At 46.0% G+C, this 13,426-nt stretch overlaps 2 protein-coding genes across 2 annotated transcripts in view; both read right to left on the reverse strand.

Moving 5' to 3' along the window:
- Nucleotides 1–1,339, reverse strand: part of LOC102038576 (aldehyde dehydrogenase family 3 member A2-like) — a 6,462-nt gene extending 5,123 nt beyond the window's left edge. Inside the window, 4 exon segments of the mRNA XM_014308399.2 lie at nucleotides 398–483; nucleotides 572–691; nucleotides 694–793; nucleotides 1,158–1,339. Of these exon segments, the coding sequence (XP_014163874.1) occupies nucleotides 398–483; nucleotides 572–691; nucleotides 694–793; nucleotides 1,158–1,319 (468 nt within the window). The 5' untranslated portion in view covers nucleotides 1,320–1,339.
- A 4,721-nt stretch (nucleotides 1,340–6,060) lies between these two features.
- ULK2 (unc-51 like autophagy activating kinase 2) overlaps nucleotides 6,061–13,426 on the reverse strand; it is a 36,596-nt gene continuing 29,230 nt past the window's right edge. Inside the window, exons 22-28 of the mRNA XM_031059805.1 lie at nucleotides 12,535–12,687; nucleotides 11,700–11,908; nucleotides 10,270–10,448; nucleotides 9,289–9,407; nucleotides 8,780–8,937; nucleotides 8,010–8,145; nucleotides 6,061–7,920 (exon numbers count right to left, since the gene is read on the reverse strand). Coding sequence (XP_030915665.1) covers nucleotides 7,853–7,920; nucleotides 8,010–8,145; nucleotides 8,780–8,937; nucleotides 9,289–9,407; nucleotides 10,270–10,448; nucleotides 11,700–11,908; nucleotides 12,535–12,687 — 1,022 coding nt within the window. The 3' untranslated portion in view covers nucleotides 6,061–7,852. The remainder of the gene's footprint in view (nucleotides 7,921–8,009; nucleotides 8,146–8,779; nucleotides 8,938–9,288; nucleotides 9,408–10,269; nucleotides 10,449–11,699; nucleotides 11,909–12,534; nucleotides 12,688–13,426) is intronic.

Below are 13,426 nucleotides of genomic sequence, written 5' to 3' on the forward strand. Positions count from 1 at the left end.
AAAACCCAGGCCATGTTGCCATGGAACACCCAGTGCCCAGTTCTCAGGAAGAACCAGGCACCACCAGCATCCCACAGAACCTGTGCTGGCCTAAGGGCATCCCCAGCACAGCTCCAAAAGAGCAGCTCCTGCAGTGAGAAGTGCATATACAGCTCTCCATATGGTCATGGGTGTCAAAAAGGCTGTCACACTGCAGCAGGGTTATGTAAGCTCATACACAAACACAGGGAGAATTTGTCAGTGTACCTTTGGACTCTACCAGTAAATCAACCCTTCCTGTGCCTGCTGCTTATGCTCCTTTGAAGAGAGCAGGCAATGGATTTGGCTCAAATCTGCAGGAGCCCTTTGAAAGCAGGACAGATCAAGACACTCATGTCAGGCACGGGGCCACACTCACCTTGTCCAGGTACTGTGGGAGCAGATCAGCCACCAGCCGAGCCGTGTTCTCACTGACCTCCGACGGCTTCACCACCACGGCATTGCCTGCAGGGCACACACAGCACGGACATGAGCCCTCAGTCCTCTCCCCACACCCAGCCAGGACCCCACCAAGGCTGTTCTGGATCCCCACCTGCAGCGATGGCCCCGATCAGGGGCTGCATGACCAGCACAAAGGGGTAGTTCCAGGCCCCGATGACCAGCACCACGCCCAGGGGCTCGTAGCCGATGTAGGCCTCGCCCCTCATGGTCTCTTCACGGGCTGAGGGGCTGCCCAGGATGGCAGCTTCTCCATGGTGAGGGCCAGCTCCCCCAGCACGCCCAGAATTTCATGGCTGTAGGCGTTGTACCCACACTGTAACAACAGGGAGTTTGGGGAAGGGATGGAAAAGGCGCCCACCTCCCACAGCCACCATCACAGCCTTGCTACTTCCAAGTGTCTGTCACTGGCAGTGACAAAGGATCCCCGGCCAGAGATGGGTGTGTGAGGCAGAACCCAAAACCTGACAGCCAGGACTGCCTTCGCAGTCCTGCCTTAGACTAACTCCTTCTCAGAAATGGTGGCAGCAGACCTTCACAGGCCACAGTGGCACAAGGCCAAGGGGGACAAGAGCAAAAGTCATTTAGGACAGCAAAGGCAGCCCTTGGCCTTCCCACTTTCCCATCAGGGCCGACCAGTGTCCATGCACAGCTGATGAGAGAAACTCCCCGACCCAGACCTTGTTCAGATCGGCCTTGAGAGCTGCCAGGATCTCCTTCTCCTTCTCCTGCACCATCCTCTCCAGAGCCTTCAGCTGCTGAATCCTGAACTCCAGCGGGCGGCTCCGGCCCGACCTGAAGGCGGCCCTGGCCCGGCCCACGATCTGCTGCATCTTCTCCATGGCTGCTCAGCGCTGAGGAGACACCGGGACGCCCAGCTCAGCACAGGGCCATGGAGGCCGCCCAGCCCGGCCCGTCCCTCCAGGAGTGTCCCACCCCGAGCAAGGCTGGGAGATGTCGTCCTTCTTGTGAGGAGCTGCCACTCTCAAGCTGAGAGCTGAGGGCTCACAGCACCCAAGCCCTGTTCCACCTGCACAGGGCACCTCCAGAGCAATCTGGGCTTTGCTGATTGATCCTGTTCTGAGGGGGCTTTCTCCAAGCCTCAGACCCACCAACCACTCCACCCTCTGCTCACAGGGATGTTCCCAAGGAGTCAAAGCACAGACATGTCCGTGGCCTGGGTGGGCAGCCAGCTGTGTGCCCGGAGCCAGGCTGCACCCATAACCCTGAGGCCCTCACACATCTTCACAGAAACACAAAACACTGCAGATTTCACCCTGCTTCCCAGGAGCAGCATTTCACTTTGGTCAGGACCAGAGATCTGGTCCTGCTTCCCTGCCCAACCAATCAAGACACCAAGATCCCCTCACAATGATTAAATCCTGCCCTTCCCAACCCACTGCCACAGCCGCGTGACACAGCCCGAGAAAGCAAAGTGACTCATTAAAAAACGAAGGATAAAAAGCAAGTTACCTTCAGAGGAGCTTCTCTCTCCACCAGCCTCCTGTTGGCGCTGCCGGGCCGGTTGTGAAACGCTGCCGGGGCGTGGGGCTGCCCTGGGGGCGGAGGGCAGAGTCCCTGCGGAGCCGTATCGGGGCAGGGAGCGGGGAAAGAACGGGGCTGGCCCTGCCGTGCCCTTCCAGCCGCCTCCAGCCACGGAGGGGCAGCGAAGCCGGGCAGGTGCTGTTCTGGTCCAGTTACCCTCGATACACTCGCGGCGTGGGAAGCGAGCCAGAAAAACCGCGGAGAAAGGAGCCCGGGCAAGGTTGGGCACATTCCGGTTAAAAACAGACCTGCCACGACTTGTTCTAGGAAAAGCACGGTGATTATTTGAAAATTGTATGCAGGTTGTTACACGCTGTCTCTCGTGTCTCGGTTTACACAGCGCCTTTACTGCTAAAGCTCCTCGGCTGCAGCTGTACCCCACTAAATCCATGCCTGCTGCACCTCCTGCTCCTGCCCAGGTGATGTGGGCTCCTTCACAGAGCACCCCTTCTCCTGCAAAGTTTAATCCCATTTTCCCATATCAACACAGCCCTCCGAAGCTGGGGGTGCCTTTTGGCTTCAGATTGTGCAGAACCACAATTCCCCCCAACACCAAGCTTGGCTTCTGTGGTCAGTTGGCTTCACTATCACCTCCTGGGCTGTGGCTCAGCATTTCACCAGCTGTAGCACAAATCTCAGCAGTAAACACCCTGCTGTGGAGAAGAATGACATGACCAACTGCTAAAACTTGTGTGCGGGAGGCAACATGAGAAGGAAAAACAGACAGGGCCCTTCCAGGTGGTGTAAGGAGAAAAGCTGGGTTTGCACTGAAGAAACCATGGGTAGAAGCAGGAATTTTCCTCACAGGACCGTTGACTGATGGAAATGCTCCCCGTTATCCTGTCAGCATCCTTGCAGGCACAGGAGGTTGGAGCTCTGTGCAGGCTCAAGGGAATTTGTATAAGGATTAGTGGTGCTGAAATCAGAGTAAAAGCCTGAGCTGTCAGCATGGAGCATTACATTGTGCCTGGGGAAACGGCGCTGCACTGCACCCACCCAGGCTGGCAGCACGAGCAGGGAGGTGGATGGATTCTCCAGAGCTTGTAAAATGCTCACCCGTCAGCCCAGAGGGGTTTTCATGTCACAACAGTGCTGCTTGTACTTGGCAGCACACACTGGAAGCAAATATCCCAGCTCCCAGTTATCGCAGTGGTCTGTGGGGATAAACCTTTGCAGAAATGAGGCAGCATCCTGGCAGAGAGTCCCTTTTGGTCCTTGTCAGGGACATCTTTTGGCCAGCTGGGGACAGGGAACAAGGCTGAGAGGCTTTTTTAGCATTGCAGAGTCTCAGCTGGGTGAGACAGGAGGGTTTCAGGGAAGTGTGGGATCCTGAGTGAGACAGAGGAATACCCTGTGCTCCCCACGCCTGGGAGCTGGCAGTGTTTTCTATTTTAATTCAATCACTGAGAAACAATAAAGGGAGCTATTTATGGGAAAGCAATGGAACTCCAGAGGAACTGGGAGGTGAGCAGTGCTGAGGGGGGTTCTAATCTGTGGTTACAGAAGCAAAAGGTGTTTTATTGAGAAGCTGAGCTCAACTTTCTCCCCTACCCTCACTCCTTGTAGCCCTCACTCCCCTCTTGGAGTCAATTAACAGCAATCAGACAGGCTGCCCTGCCCTGGGGAGCAGCCCTTTGTGCTTCCAAAAGCACCCAGCAGAGCCTGGGGAAAGAGGACTTTGGTTTGGGAGATAAACTGGGCAGTATTTGCTTTCAAGAGGCCACCAAATAACGCAGCAGATCAATAAATGTCCTTTTAGCTGACACACCACACTCACAGAACTTCCAGTTTTCAGCTACAATCCTTAGTCTCTGCTTAAATGTCTGCCTAGTCTCAAGTTCCAAATGTTTTCTGGAAGTCACATAACCCAGCCAGATCCCAAACACAAACAGCACTCGACCATAAAAGTGGATACAGAAGATGAACAACAGGGAGAGGTTTTTGAGGAACCTACAGGAATCAATGCAGCTCAGTTCATTTATGGCATCACTTGTTTTGAAAGCTGGGGCTGATCTCACATTTGCCAGAAGGAGATACTGTGTCACACACAGCCCTGGTCTGTGGGCTGCATTGTGGACAGAGTTCAGGCCATGGAAAATGTGAAAGGGACACAAAGAAACAATGGGAATGATTGGCACAAGGACTGCAACAAGACTCAACAGCCCCACTGGCACTCGGCTGGCTTGCAGGCAGCCAGGAGGGGGGAGCCTGCCCTGCACAAAAGCCTTTTGAAAAGGTGTTTGTCCCAAGGAGCAGTGCCAAGGCTTCCTTCTGCTGGGCTCCAGCTGACTTGGAGACCTCAGGAGAGGGGTGACCCTGATGGACTCCACTCCTCTGCAAAAAGGAGGAGCTGTGGGGGCACTCTGGGAAAAGCCACAGCCAGGAGCATGGCTCAGGTCACATGGGGAAGCTCAGGGTGAAAAGAGATTTGCTTCAAGACTTAAAAGGTATCCTGGACTGTCAGAAGATATAGTGGCAAGCAGAGCTCAGAGAAGTCAAAGGATCAACATTTAAATTAAAAAGTCCCCCAAAATAGGAGAGGAAGCAGGAATCAAAAAGGAGGTGGGTCACAAGTCAGGTCACAAGCCAGCCTATCTGAATTTCAAAGCCTCAACAAGCTTTGGAAGCAGCAGGATCCAGCTTTCCCTGCTCCAGATGAAAAGCAAGTTTCCCTTTTTGGTGTAGCTGGGCACAGCACTGGGACATGGGTGCATCACAAGTTATTGCCTCTGAACCCTGAGGTGATGGGATAATAATTTGATGTAGCTGTACAAGATAACAGCAAGAACCATGCAAAACCCAGGCAGTCCCAGCAACAGCTCCCTCCTCAAAATGCTCCTTGGAATAACTTGTAGCATCTTAAGTTGCAAGTTAAATTAACAGGATTTCCTCCTCTGTGTCGGAGGAAGGGTTGAGAGTTCAACTTCTTGCTTATGAAAAGCAGCAAATGTCAGAATCAAAAAGTGTTTTAGATTCCTCAGCTGACATTCTGTAAAATGGACAGAGTGGAGCAAGTGCAGAAGATGCTGGAGAGCTGAGCTAGAAAAGCACAGCAAATCTCTCCTTTCAAGTTCTATCTTTCAAAGGCTGGGGGGAAAAAAAAGTATTTTTTAAAAACAAGCACCTGCTGTTCAGCACGGAGAGCCAAAGACAGAGGACAGCTTCAGGATCTTTGTGGAATGAGTTTATGCAGAAAGACAGGCCATGAACATTGGTCTCCTCCTCCTGAAAACAGCCAGCAAGAATAGCCCTTTTCTTCTCCTCCTGTTTGTGCAGCTGTAGCCTTGCTGGCAAGAGGGGAAGGAGAATGAGCTTGAATCCTGAAAGGAAAGAAAGAAAAGCAACAAAACCCAGTGAGTTCCTGAGAAAAGCAGCCTATCTCCTAGACTTGTGCATTAAAGCTGTTGCTTTGTTCCTAGATTCAGGCTCAGACATATCATTAGCATTCCCAGCTCCCTCCTTCCTCATCCTCTTTATGTGCCACTCACAAGTGGAGAGGTTTTTAATAATAAATTGGGGAAAATCTGATAGTACAGCTCAAAAATACAATATCCACACAGCAGCTCCCACAGCAGATCTCAGCTGGGCAGAGGGCACAGGCTGGGAGGTGAACAAAGCCCATTTTTTGTCAACTTTGGATAGAAATTGTAACTTCCTGCCAGCTTTTGTCAATTAGCTCTGTATTTGCTGTTCTGGCAGCCCCAACAGCTCCCCTTTGCTAGAGGCAACAAATAAGCACCTTGTTGAAAGATCATACAGCTGTTACCCAGGATCCTACTTAGCATTTTTGTCCTCCAATCCAAGTTAAAAAAAAAAATTGGGGAAAAAAAAAAAAGCAGCAGAGTAAATTGTCTTGCTAAAGCCAGAGAAAAACAAACTCAGGGACACTTTGTGCCTGAGCTATCCAGAGATAAAGAACTCAAGGATGCTGCCCCATCCTGCCCCGCTGGGGGGAACATTCAGCAACTTCTTTACCCAGGCAAGTAAAGAATTTTTCCTAAAATCAACACCTCTGGTCACAGAGACACAGAAACTCAGTTGTACCATAGAAACACTTCTAGTGTCAGTATTTATTTTTTACCTTAATATACATTTATACAGGCCATAATAAAAAGGCTATTACGCAACAGTTCAGTGAGTTATTACCTAGTTCCAAGAATAATGCATGCAATTACAAAGGAGAGGTAGAAACACCGTATTAAAGACCTAAAAATACAAACATTATATAAACAAACACTTTCAAATTAACTGTTGGAATTTCATACAGATAAATAAGGTAAAAAGTACATTACTCTGTCAAAGTAAAGGAAACACATGGTTATCCCAACACTGAAACAATATTTTGATGTGTAAGCCCTGTACAACTTTGTCAAATAGTTCAGACCGCTGTGTTTAAGAGGATTAAAATGATTTTGTCCTGGAGAATGGTTTATTCAAGTATTCAAGCAGTTGAGTAACAAAAAAAGTCCCAAAAACAAAGTGTAGGAACCATTTCCAGAGAAGCTGATCTGCCCAAATACTTGCAAATCGCTGTCCTGATGATCTCATGGGATGCTTGAAATGACAATGCCTATAAGGCTAAATGAAGCTTCCCACCTCTCCCCCAGAATGCACACAAAATAATCCTGATTTTTCACACACTCTATATGTAGAGATTCTACATCATTTTATCAGCATCTCAAACCACAACATTATTTTCTGGTTTGTTTTTTTAAATTTTTTTTTTTTTTGCATGGTTCCTTGCAGAACCTTTCAGTTTACAGTATTTATTGTAATACTGCCCAAGAAACAAACTACAGAGAACTGTCATTACACCCCTAAAGACTGCAGGCATTAATGCACATATTGCATGCACAACAAAAGATGCAACCAAATCTATAGAAAAAGCAAACAACCAGCAACTCAACATTGCTATTACTGAGAAAGTTCAGAGCAGTAGTTACTCAAGTATTAGACAAATAGGTATAAAATGGAAAGGTTCACATGAATACAAGTTTTTACACAGTTTGTTTGAAAGTCTTCTAGAAGCTACATTTGAAATTCTGAAAAGAATTTTATGTACACTGAAATGAAATTCAGCCAAGTCCATTGTGCCTTCTTTCTCTAGATTTTTTTTAATATAGTTCTTCAAAAATGAATATACAGTTGCTTTAGTAAATTAGTGCAAAACAAAATATTTTGGAAGAAGATCATCAAATAGTATCCACATCAGCTGAAAACCCCCTGGGGATTTTGCACAGATGGAGGGAATTTCTTCCACCCCCACTTCTCCCCTGGGGTAAGAGCGTGTTTGCCATCCCTTCATATGACAACCTGAGCCATGTGTACAACAGGTGAGCTCCAGACAAGGCAGCTGAGCCCCAAAAAGCTTCAAGCAGCACTTGCACATGGTTAGGGTTTCCCAGATTCACTCAGCCACATTTTACTGAACAGCTTAAAAACTCTTGAGGGAATCTTCTGAGGGAAGTGTCTTTTTTTTGTACCTGATGCAGAAGGATCCGCTCTCTAAAAACCTCACGAGGGAAAAACAACAAACCCTGATCATTCAAGTTCAAAGCACACGTACAAGGATCAGTTTGAAATGTGAAGAGAGATTCTTTTAAATTCTGTTGCTAGGAAGGAAAAGGAGCTGCTGGATTGGTAAGGCAAGTGTACTTTTGGAATTTCTCCTCTTTGAATACGCTGCTGTTTCTTTGGTAGTCACCACAGAAATGTAAGAATCATCTTCCACATGGGGCAGAACAAGGACAACAATGAAGCTGTAGTGAAAAAAGTGCAGTATCACTGATGTGGTCCCTTATGTTCACACCATCTGGTCCTCAGGATATTCCTACTGCTCATACACAGCCACTGTGCTGTAGCAGAGTGCAGAAAGCCTTCGCTCGATGCTGGATTTATCTGCAGAGAGAGGCACAGCACAGGTGATCACCAGTCCTATTTTACAATGAATTAATTCCATGTAATTTTCATGATTCAGTTGAACTTACACTTGTGTACATTTTCTATATCTGCAGGGTCTTGCAGTATTTTAGTCAGTCCCTCCAGCAGCAGGGCTGCCTTGTGGTATCGATATGTGATATCCTCAGTTTGCTGGAACATCTCATCCAGAGCTGCTGACTGCACCTGCAATCAGTCAGGACAGTCAGCTTCACAAACTCCATTAGGCAAGCAGCAAAATGAAAAATTCAGAATTAATCACCTAAAAGTGTCATTAAGAAACTCTTTTTCAGCTTTGATCTAGCTGATGTGTTGTTGTAACTAAGACAACAAAATGAAGGTGGAGCTAGATGATCCTTAAGGTCTCTTCCAAATCATTCTGTGATTCTGAGAGGACACAGCACCTGTGCTGTGAGAATATTCTGCACACAAAAAAAAATCTATAAAACCATTTTTTGATATTAATAAATATGCTCATTCTTACACCTGCATTCTCTTGTAAAGAAATGAATTAATTGTGAGAATATTCTGCACAAAAAAATCTATAAAACCATTTTTTGATATGAATAAATATGCTCATTCTTACACCTGCATTCTCTTGTAAATAAATGAATTAGTTGTGCACAGCACCACCATTATCAGGGTTAAGCACAACATTTGCCAGAATCTTTTGTGTGACACAAGAATTCCCTCTCATCACTAAAGCAGTTAACTTTCCTTCGTGGTCACTGAAAAGATCAATTCTATTTTCTGGTTATGTAGAAGAGATCTGTGAGAGAAGGCAGCAATTCCTGCAGTTCAGGGAAGAGGAGGGACTCACCATTTCCACAGCACAGTTGTAGATGAGTTTCTCTGCAGTTACACTGTTGATTTCATCAATGAACCTTTGCTTGTCCGAAAAGAAACGATTCAACTTCTCTGTCAATTTCTTGCACATTCCAATACAGAATTTGTATCTCTCGTTGAGGCTTTTCACAACTGGGAGAAAGGTAAGAAGAAATTGAAAAAAAAACCAAACAAAACCCAAACAACTCAACCTAAGTTCAGCTTTGCAAAGTAAACTTGTTTAAACTTGTAGTTTTAGGGTTTATTTACTCCACCACTTCTATGACTTGAGTATCTATCAAATAATTTCCATTTCAAGTTAATGAATACCCATTTCCTAACTGTTTCTGGCTGTTTACTATGAGAGTTGTGCAATTCTACATATCTACAGTTCTCCTGCAGAGAAGAAAAACAAAACAAAGGTTGCAACTTCAACTTTCTGAGTGATGTATCAGCAAAGAAAATTCACAAGCAAAGCAAATTAGATGATGCTGCTGCATTTACCTTGCTTAACAGCAGTGGATGGGTTCAGTTTGCCAGATTTGACCTGTGCTTTGGCAAGATGCAGAGAAGATGCCAGTAACTGGGCAGCTTTCATATACAACACCAGCTGCTCCACTTGTCTAGGGAGAAAAGGGGAAAAAAAGTAATTTATGCATCAAAATACCTTTTTTGAACGCATTCAAGCCAAGGGCAGACATCACTTTTTAATCACAACACCCCACAGGACCCAGCAACAGCAGAAAAGGAAGACAGATGTTTAAAATGCAGCTCCACCCCTCTCCTCCCTTCCCTTCACAAACACTCTGTCATGGGGTGAGGGGACATCTGCTCATTTAGGAGCTGCAGCAGCAAAGACAAACTGCTTTAAATGCAGACATTTCAGAAAGGAGCACTTATTTGTGGGGACTCTCTGCCCGAGGTCAGTGTCTCACCACAAGGGACAGGGTGTACTTTTCATTTCCTATCCCCCTGGAATTCTCAGTTGTGAAAGGCAAACACTTTACAGGGGTTTTCTGTTGGGTTTTTATTACTTCAGGAAGAAGGCAGGAAGTAGAACAGCCCTTTCCCACCACTTCAAACTTCTCATATTTCTCCTTGCTTTTGATTTTGTATTAGGGCCGACTGACTGTTTTTTCCAGTGAATCCAAATTTGGACACTTCTTCTGCCCTCCCAATTTCCACCTCAGGCCTTCAGTCAACAGGAAGGGATGAGGGCTCAGATCTGCCAGAAGCTGGTACACAAATTTCCATGCTCAGAAATGCACTGCTGCACCTCAAGCCTGAGCTCAACACTTTCCCCAGAAGAGTGGCAGACCAGAAAAAAATATTTTATCTTTGCTCTTTCTGATCTGTCTTCAGAAAAAAATAATTCCTAAAAAGATTCTCTACAGGAAAACAATCACTCTCAGCAACAAGGGCAGAGTTTCAATACATTTTGAAGTGTTGGATCTTGACTAATTCTCTCTTTGACTGCAAACTCACCCCCATTCCTTGCTGAGCTGGCTGATCTGATCCACAACGATGCTCTCCTGGATCTGGTACAGTGACACAGCAGAAGTGCACAGCTCTGGGTTTCCCCCCCTCACTGCTGTCAGATCCAGGACACACTCTGTAAATGTCAGCATCATGTTTAGGTGACGCAGTGTGTCTGTGTGCTCTCTCTGTTAAGAGGGAAAGATGACAGCAATTTAACCACTCTGAGCCATCAGCCACATTTAAAACTCTTGTTAATTACTTAAAGATTTCTTGCTATGTCAGTTCTGTGCAGGAATCACATTGTGGTAAAGGCAGCATTAGAGATGACAGAACCAAATGGGCCCCAACAGATCTGAACTTGTTCTCTTCTTTGTTAATGAATTCAAGACATTGTAGCTTATACTTTAGAGTCTTTCAACAAAGCCAAAGGAATTGGTACATGGAGTTCTGTGTTGAAATCTGAGGAAATAAAGGACTCACAAGTTGGACAAATTATTTATTTTATTATCAGCAACACAAAAATATGCTTGGCACTTGTGTGAGGAGCCAGGAGGAACATTTGGCTTTTATTATGTAATAGACTTAATACCTACAAAAGAACTGATCTGCCTCACTCTAATTTACAGATGGTTCTGGAATTAAATTGTGTTAAAAGGTGGCTGTTACCAAAGTTTACACTTCAGACTAAAAACTTCAACTGGAGTGAACAACTCAGTGCTGCTGTGTCAGTAAAACACACAGTACACATGCAGAGTTCCTCCTCAAAAAGAAGCCTTCAAAACTAATCAAACATAGCTTAGCAATGTTTATAATATTTTAATTAATAATACAGGTCTAAATGCATTTAAAATTCTATCTGTGGGAAGAATAAAGTGTACTGGTAAGCATTCATGTTTTAAGAGATATTCAATAGGGACTCAAACACCTTCCAGCAAGATGTGAATGAGAAACCAGAACAGCAATCTGTCTGGAGAAATGTACCCTCCAAGAATAGCATTCTGGTGAAAGACCACCCCAATTTGTGTTTTTAAAGTGTCACTCCCCCACACATCCTAAAAAAATATAGGACAATCTTCCCACAAGTGGGATGGAAGTCATTCCCTGACTGTGAGGACGCAATGAAGTGCCCAGAGGGGATTTGTTACTGTCAGCACCCACATCCACTGGCATTAACAGAGGCCTCTCTGGGAGGCTTTGGGGGACAACAGCAGTCATGTTCCTCTGGTTACCTATTCAAACATATGAAATGCCAGCAATAACTACCAAAGAGAAACTGGCAACTACTGATACAGCAATATTTTCAAGATCCTAAACAAAAAAACCAACAAGTGAGACAGCATAAAGAAAACTAGAAAGCACACGAAGCAATCCTGCTTTTACCACATCTGTAGCAGCAACATCACACATTAGAAAACATGAAATGATTGATTCTGTACCTCCATTAAAGTTTCCTCAGGCAGTTCAGGAGCTTCAAAAGTGATAAATCCTTCTAGGCTGGGAGGGGAAGTACCATAAGGGATGTACTTCAGACTGGGAGCTGCCTCAGCCCCCGGAGGAGAGGAGCCCATGTAAATCCCAGGAGGAGAGCCCATGTACACACGGCCACTGGTGGAGCACAGGGACCCTCCAGAACTGTTTGATCCCACTACAAGAAAAATAACACACACATTCAGTCTGATCCAGCGCTGGGGCTGTGGGTGACAGCAAGTGACACACGAGGAGCCAGCACAGAGACCCCATGGAAGGCTCTCCTCACTGCTCCTGCATGGCTCTGCAGGGAGTGCAGAGGCTGAAATGTAACAACAGTGACAATTCCTAAAGTTCTGGATTCATGGCTGACAAGGACTGCAGCTTGTGCTGTGGCTCACACTGCCCACCTGAACCCTTAACCTTGAGCTCTTTGATATTTGGCAGCACAGATATTTGATGCTGGCTGATATTTGATATTTGGCTCTTGCCAAACTGCAGGCAGCTCCCACCCCTGGAGTGCTGCTTCTGGGACAATTCATGGCAGCAGGCAAAAATCAGAATTCTGACTTTTCCTCTCCACTATTACCACAGAGATCCCACTCCCAGTGTACACAGGAGGTTACTCACTGCTGAATTGTAAATCTCTGACACTCTTTGGGGGAAAAAGGCAGAAACCATCTGATATTAATCTCTACTTTGCACAGCACTTTTACTGTGCAAGGCAGCAATCAGGCCCCAGAAGTGGACAAGCCCAAGTGCTGCTGTGGAGAAATGTCCACACAAATGCCAGGAAAGTCTTACCTGAGGTGGTTCTGGTTCTGAGGACCATGTGGGTGCAGGTGGGAGGGGTGGCACTGCTTGGAGGGGACCCCACAGTGAACATGACGGCCCGAGAACTTGCCCCACTTGCCATGGATGGAGTTGCCATTGCAATTCCATAGGTTCCTGCTGGAGCTGGGAGAGAACATTTCAGCAAGTCAGTCCTTGATCCATATAATCACACCAAGAAGTAATTACATGCAGCAAATTGGAGCACTGCAACACAATGTGCTTTGATGCAGATCCAAGCCCTGGACTAAGTTAGAAATTCTCACAGGAAATAAAAGAAGCTGAGTGGACAGTCTTGGTGAGACACAGACAGTCAAGGTGCAGCTTCATGTACATTTTTACTTTCAATATGTCTATGTTCTACTCTCACCCAGAAAAGAGCAACAGAGACTCCCTGAGAGCCTGAAGATTTCAGTTTTGCAGTAAAAGATACAGCAGAAAAATTCTAAAGGCAGATTGTGACAGGTCTGGAGGCTAAAGACCAGCCCTGTCTGCAGAGCTCCTTCCACCTGCTCAGAAGGGAGAACTTCTGGCAAGGGATAAACTCAGGGAGAAGGAGAAAAAAACCCAACCAAACACAAAGTTACATAAATTGGCTTCATATGAAATCAAGGTGGAAAATGAAAAGCCACAAATGCTAAATTAAAAATAAAACCAAACCAGAAAATCCCAAACCTCTCCAGGCAGCACAGGCAGTCAGATATTTCTGTGTTTAGCACAGAAATAAGTATTTTCCTGTCTCAGTTATTTTTAAATCTATGCTAAAGAAACGGAACAGATCCCCTCAAACATTAAAAAAAAGCCTTCTGTGCTGAGGCTAAAAATTGTCAGAACCAATTCTCCAAGCTGGAGGCAGAGCTGTGAT

Source organism: Geospiza fortis, unplaced genomic scaffold (genome assembly GCF_000277835.1).
Source record: "Geospiza fortis unplaced genomic scaffold, GeoFor_1.0 scaffold538, whole genome shotgun sequence".
Taxonomy (NCBI): Eukaryota; Metazoa; Chordata; class Aves; order Passeriformes; family Thraupidae; genus Geospiza; species Geospiza fortis.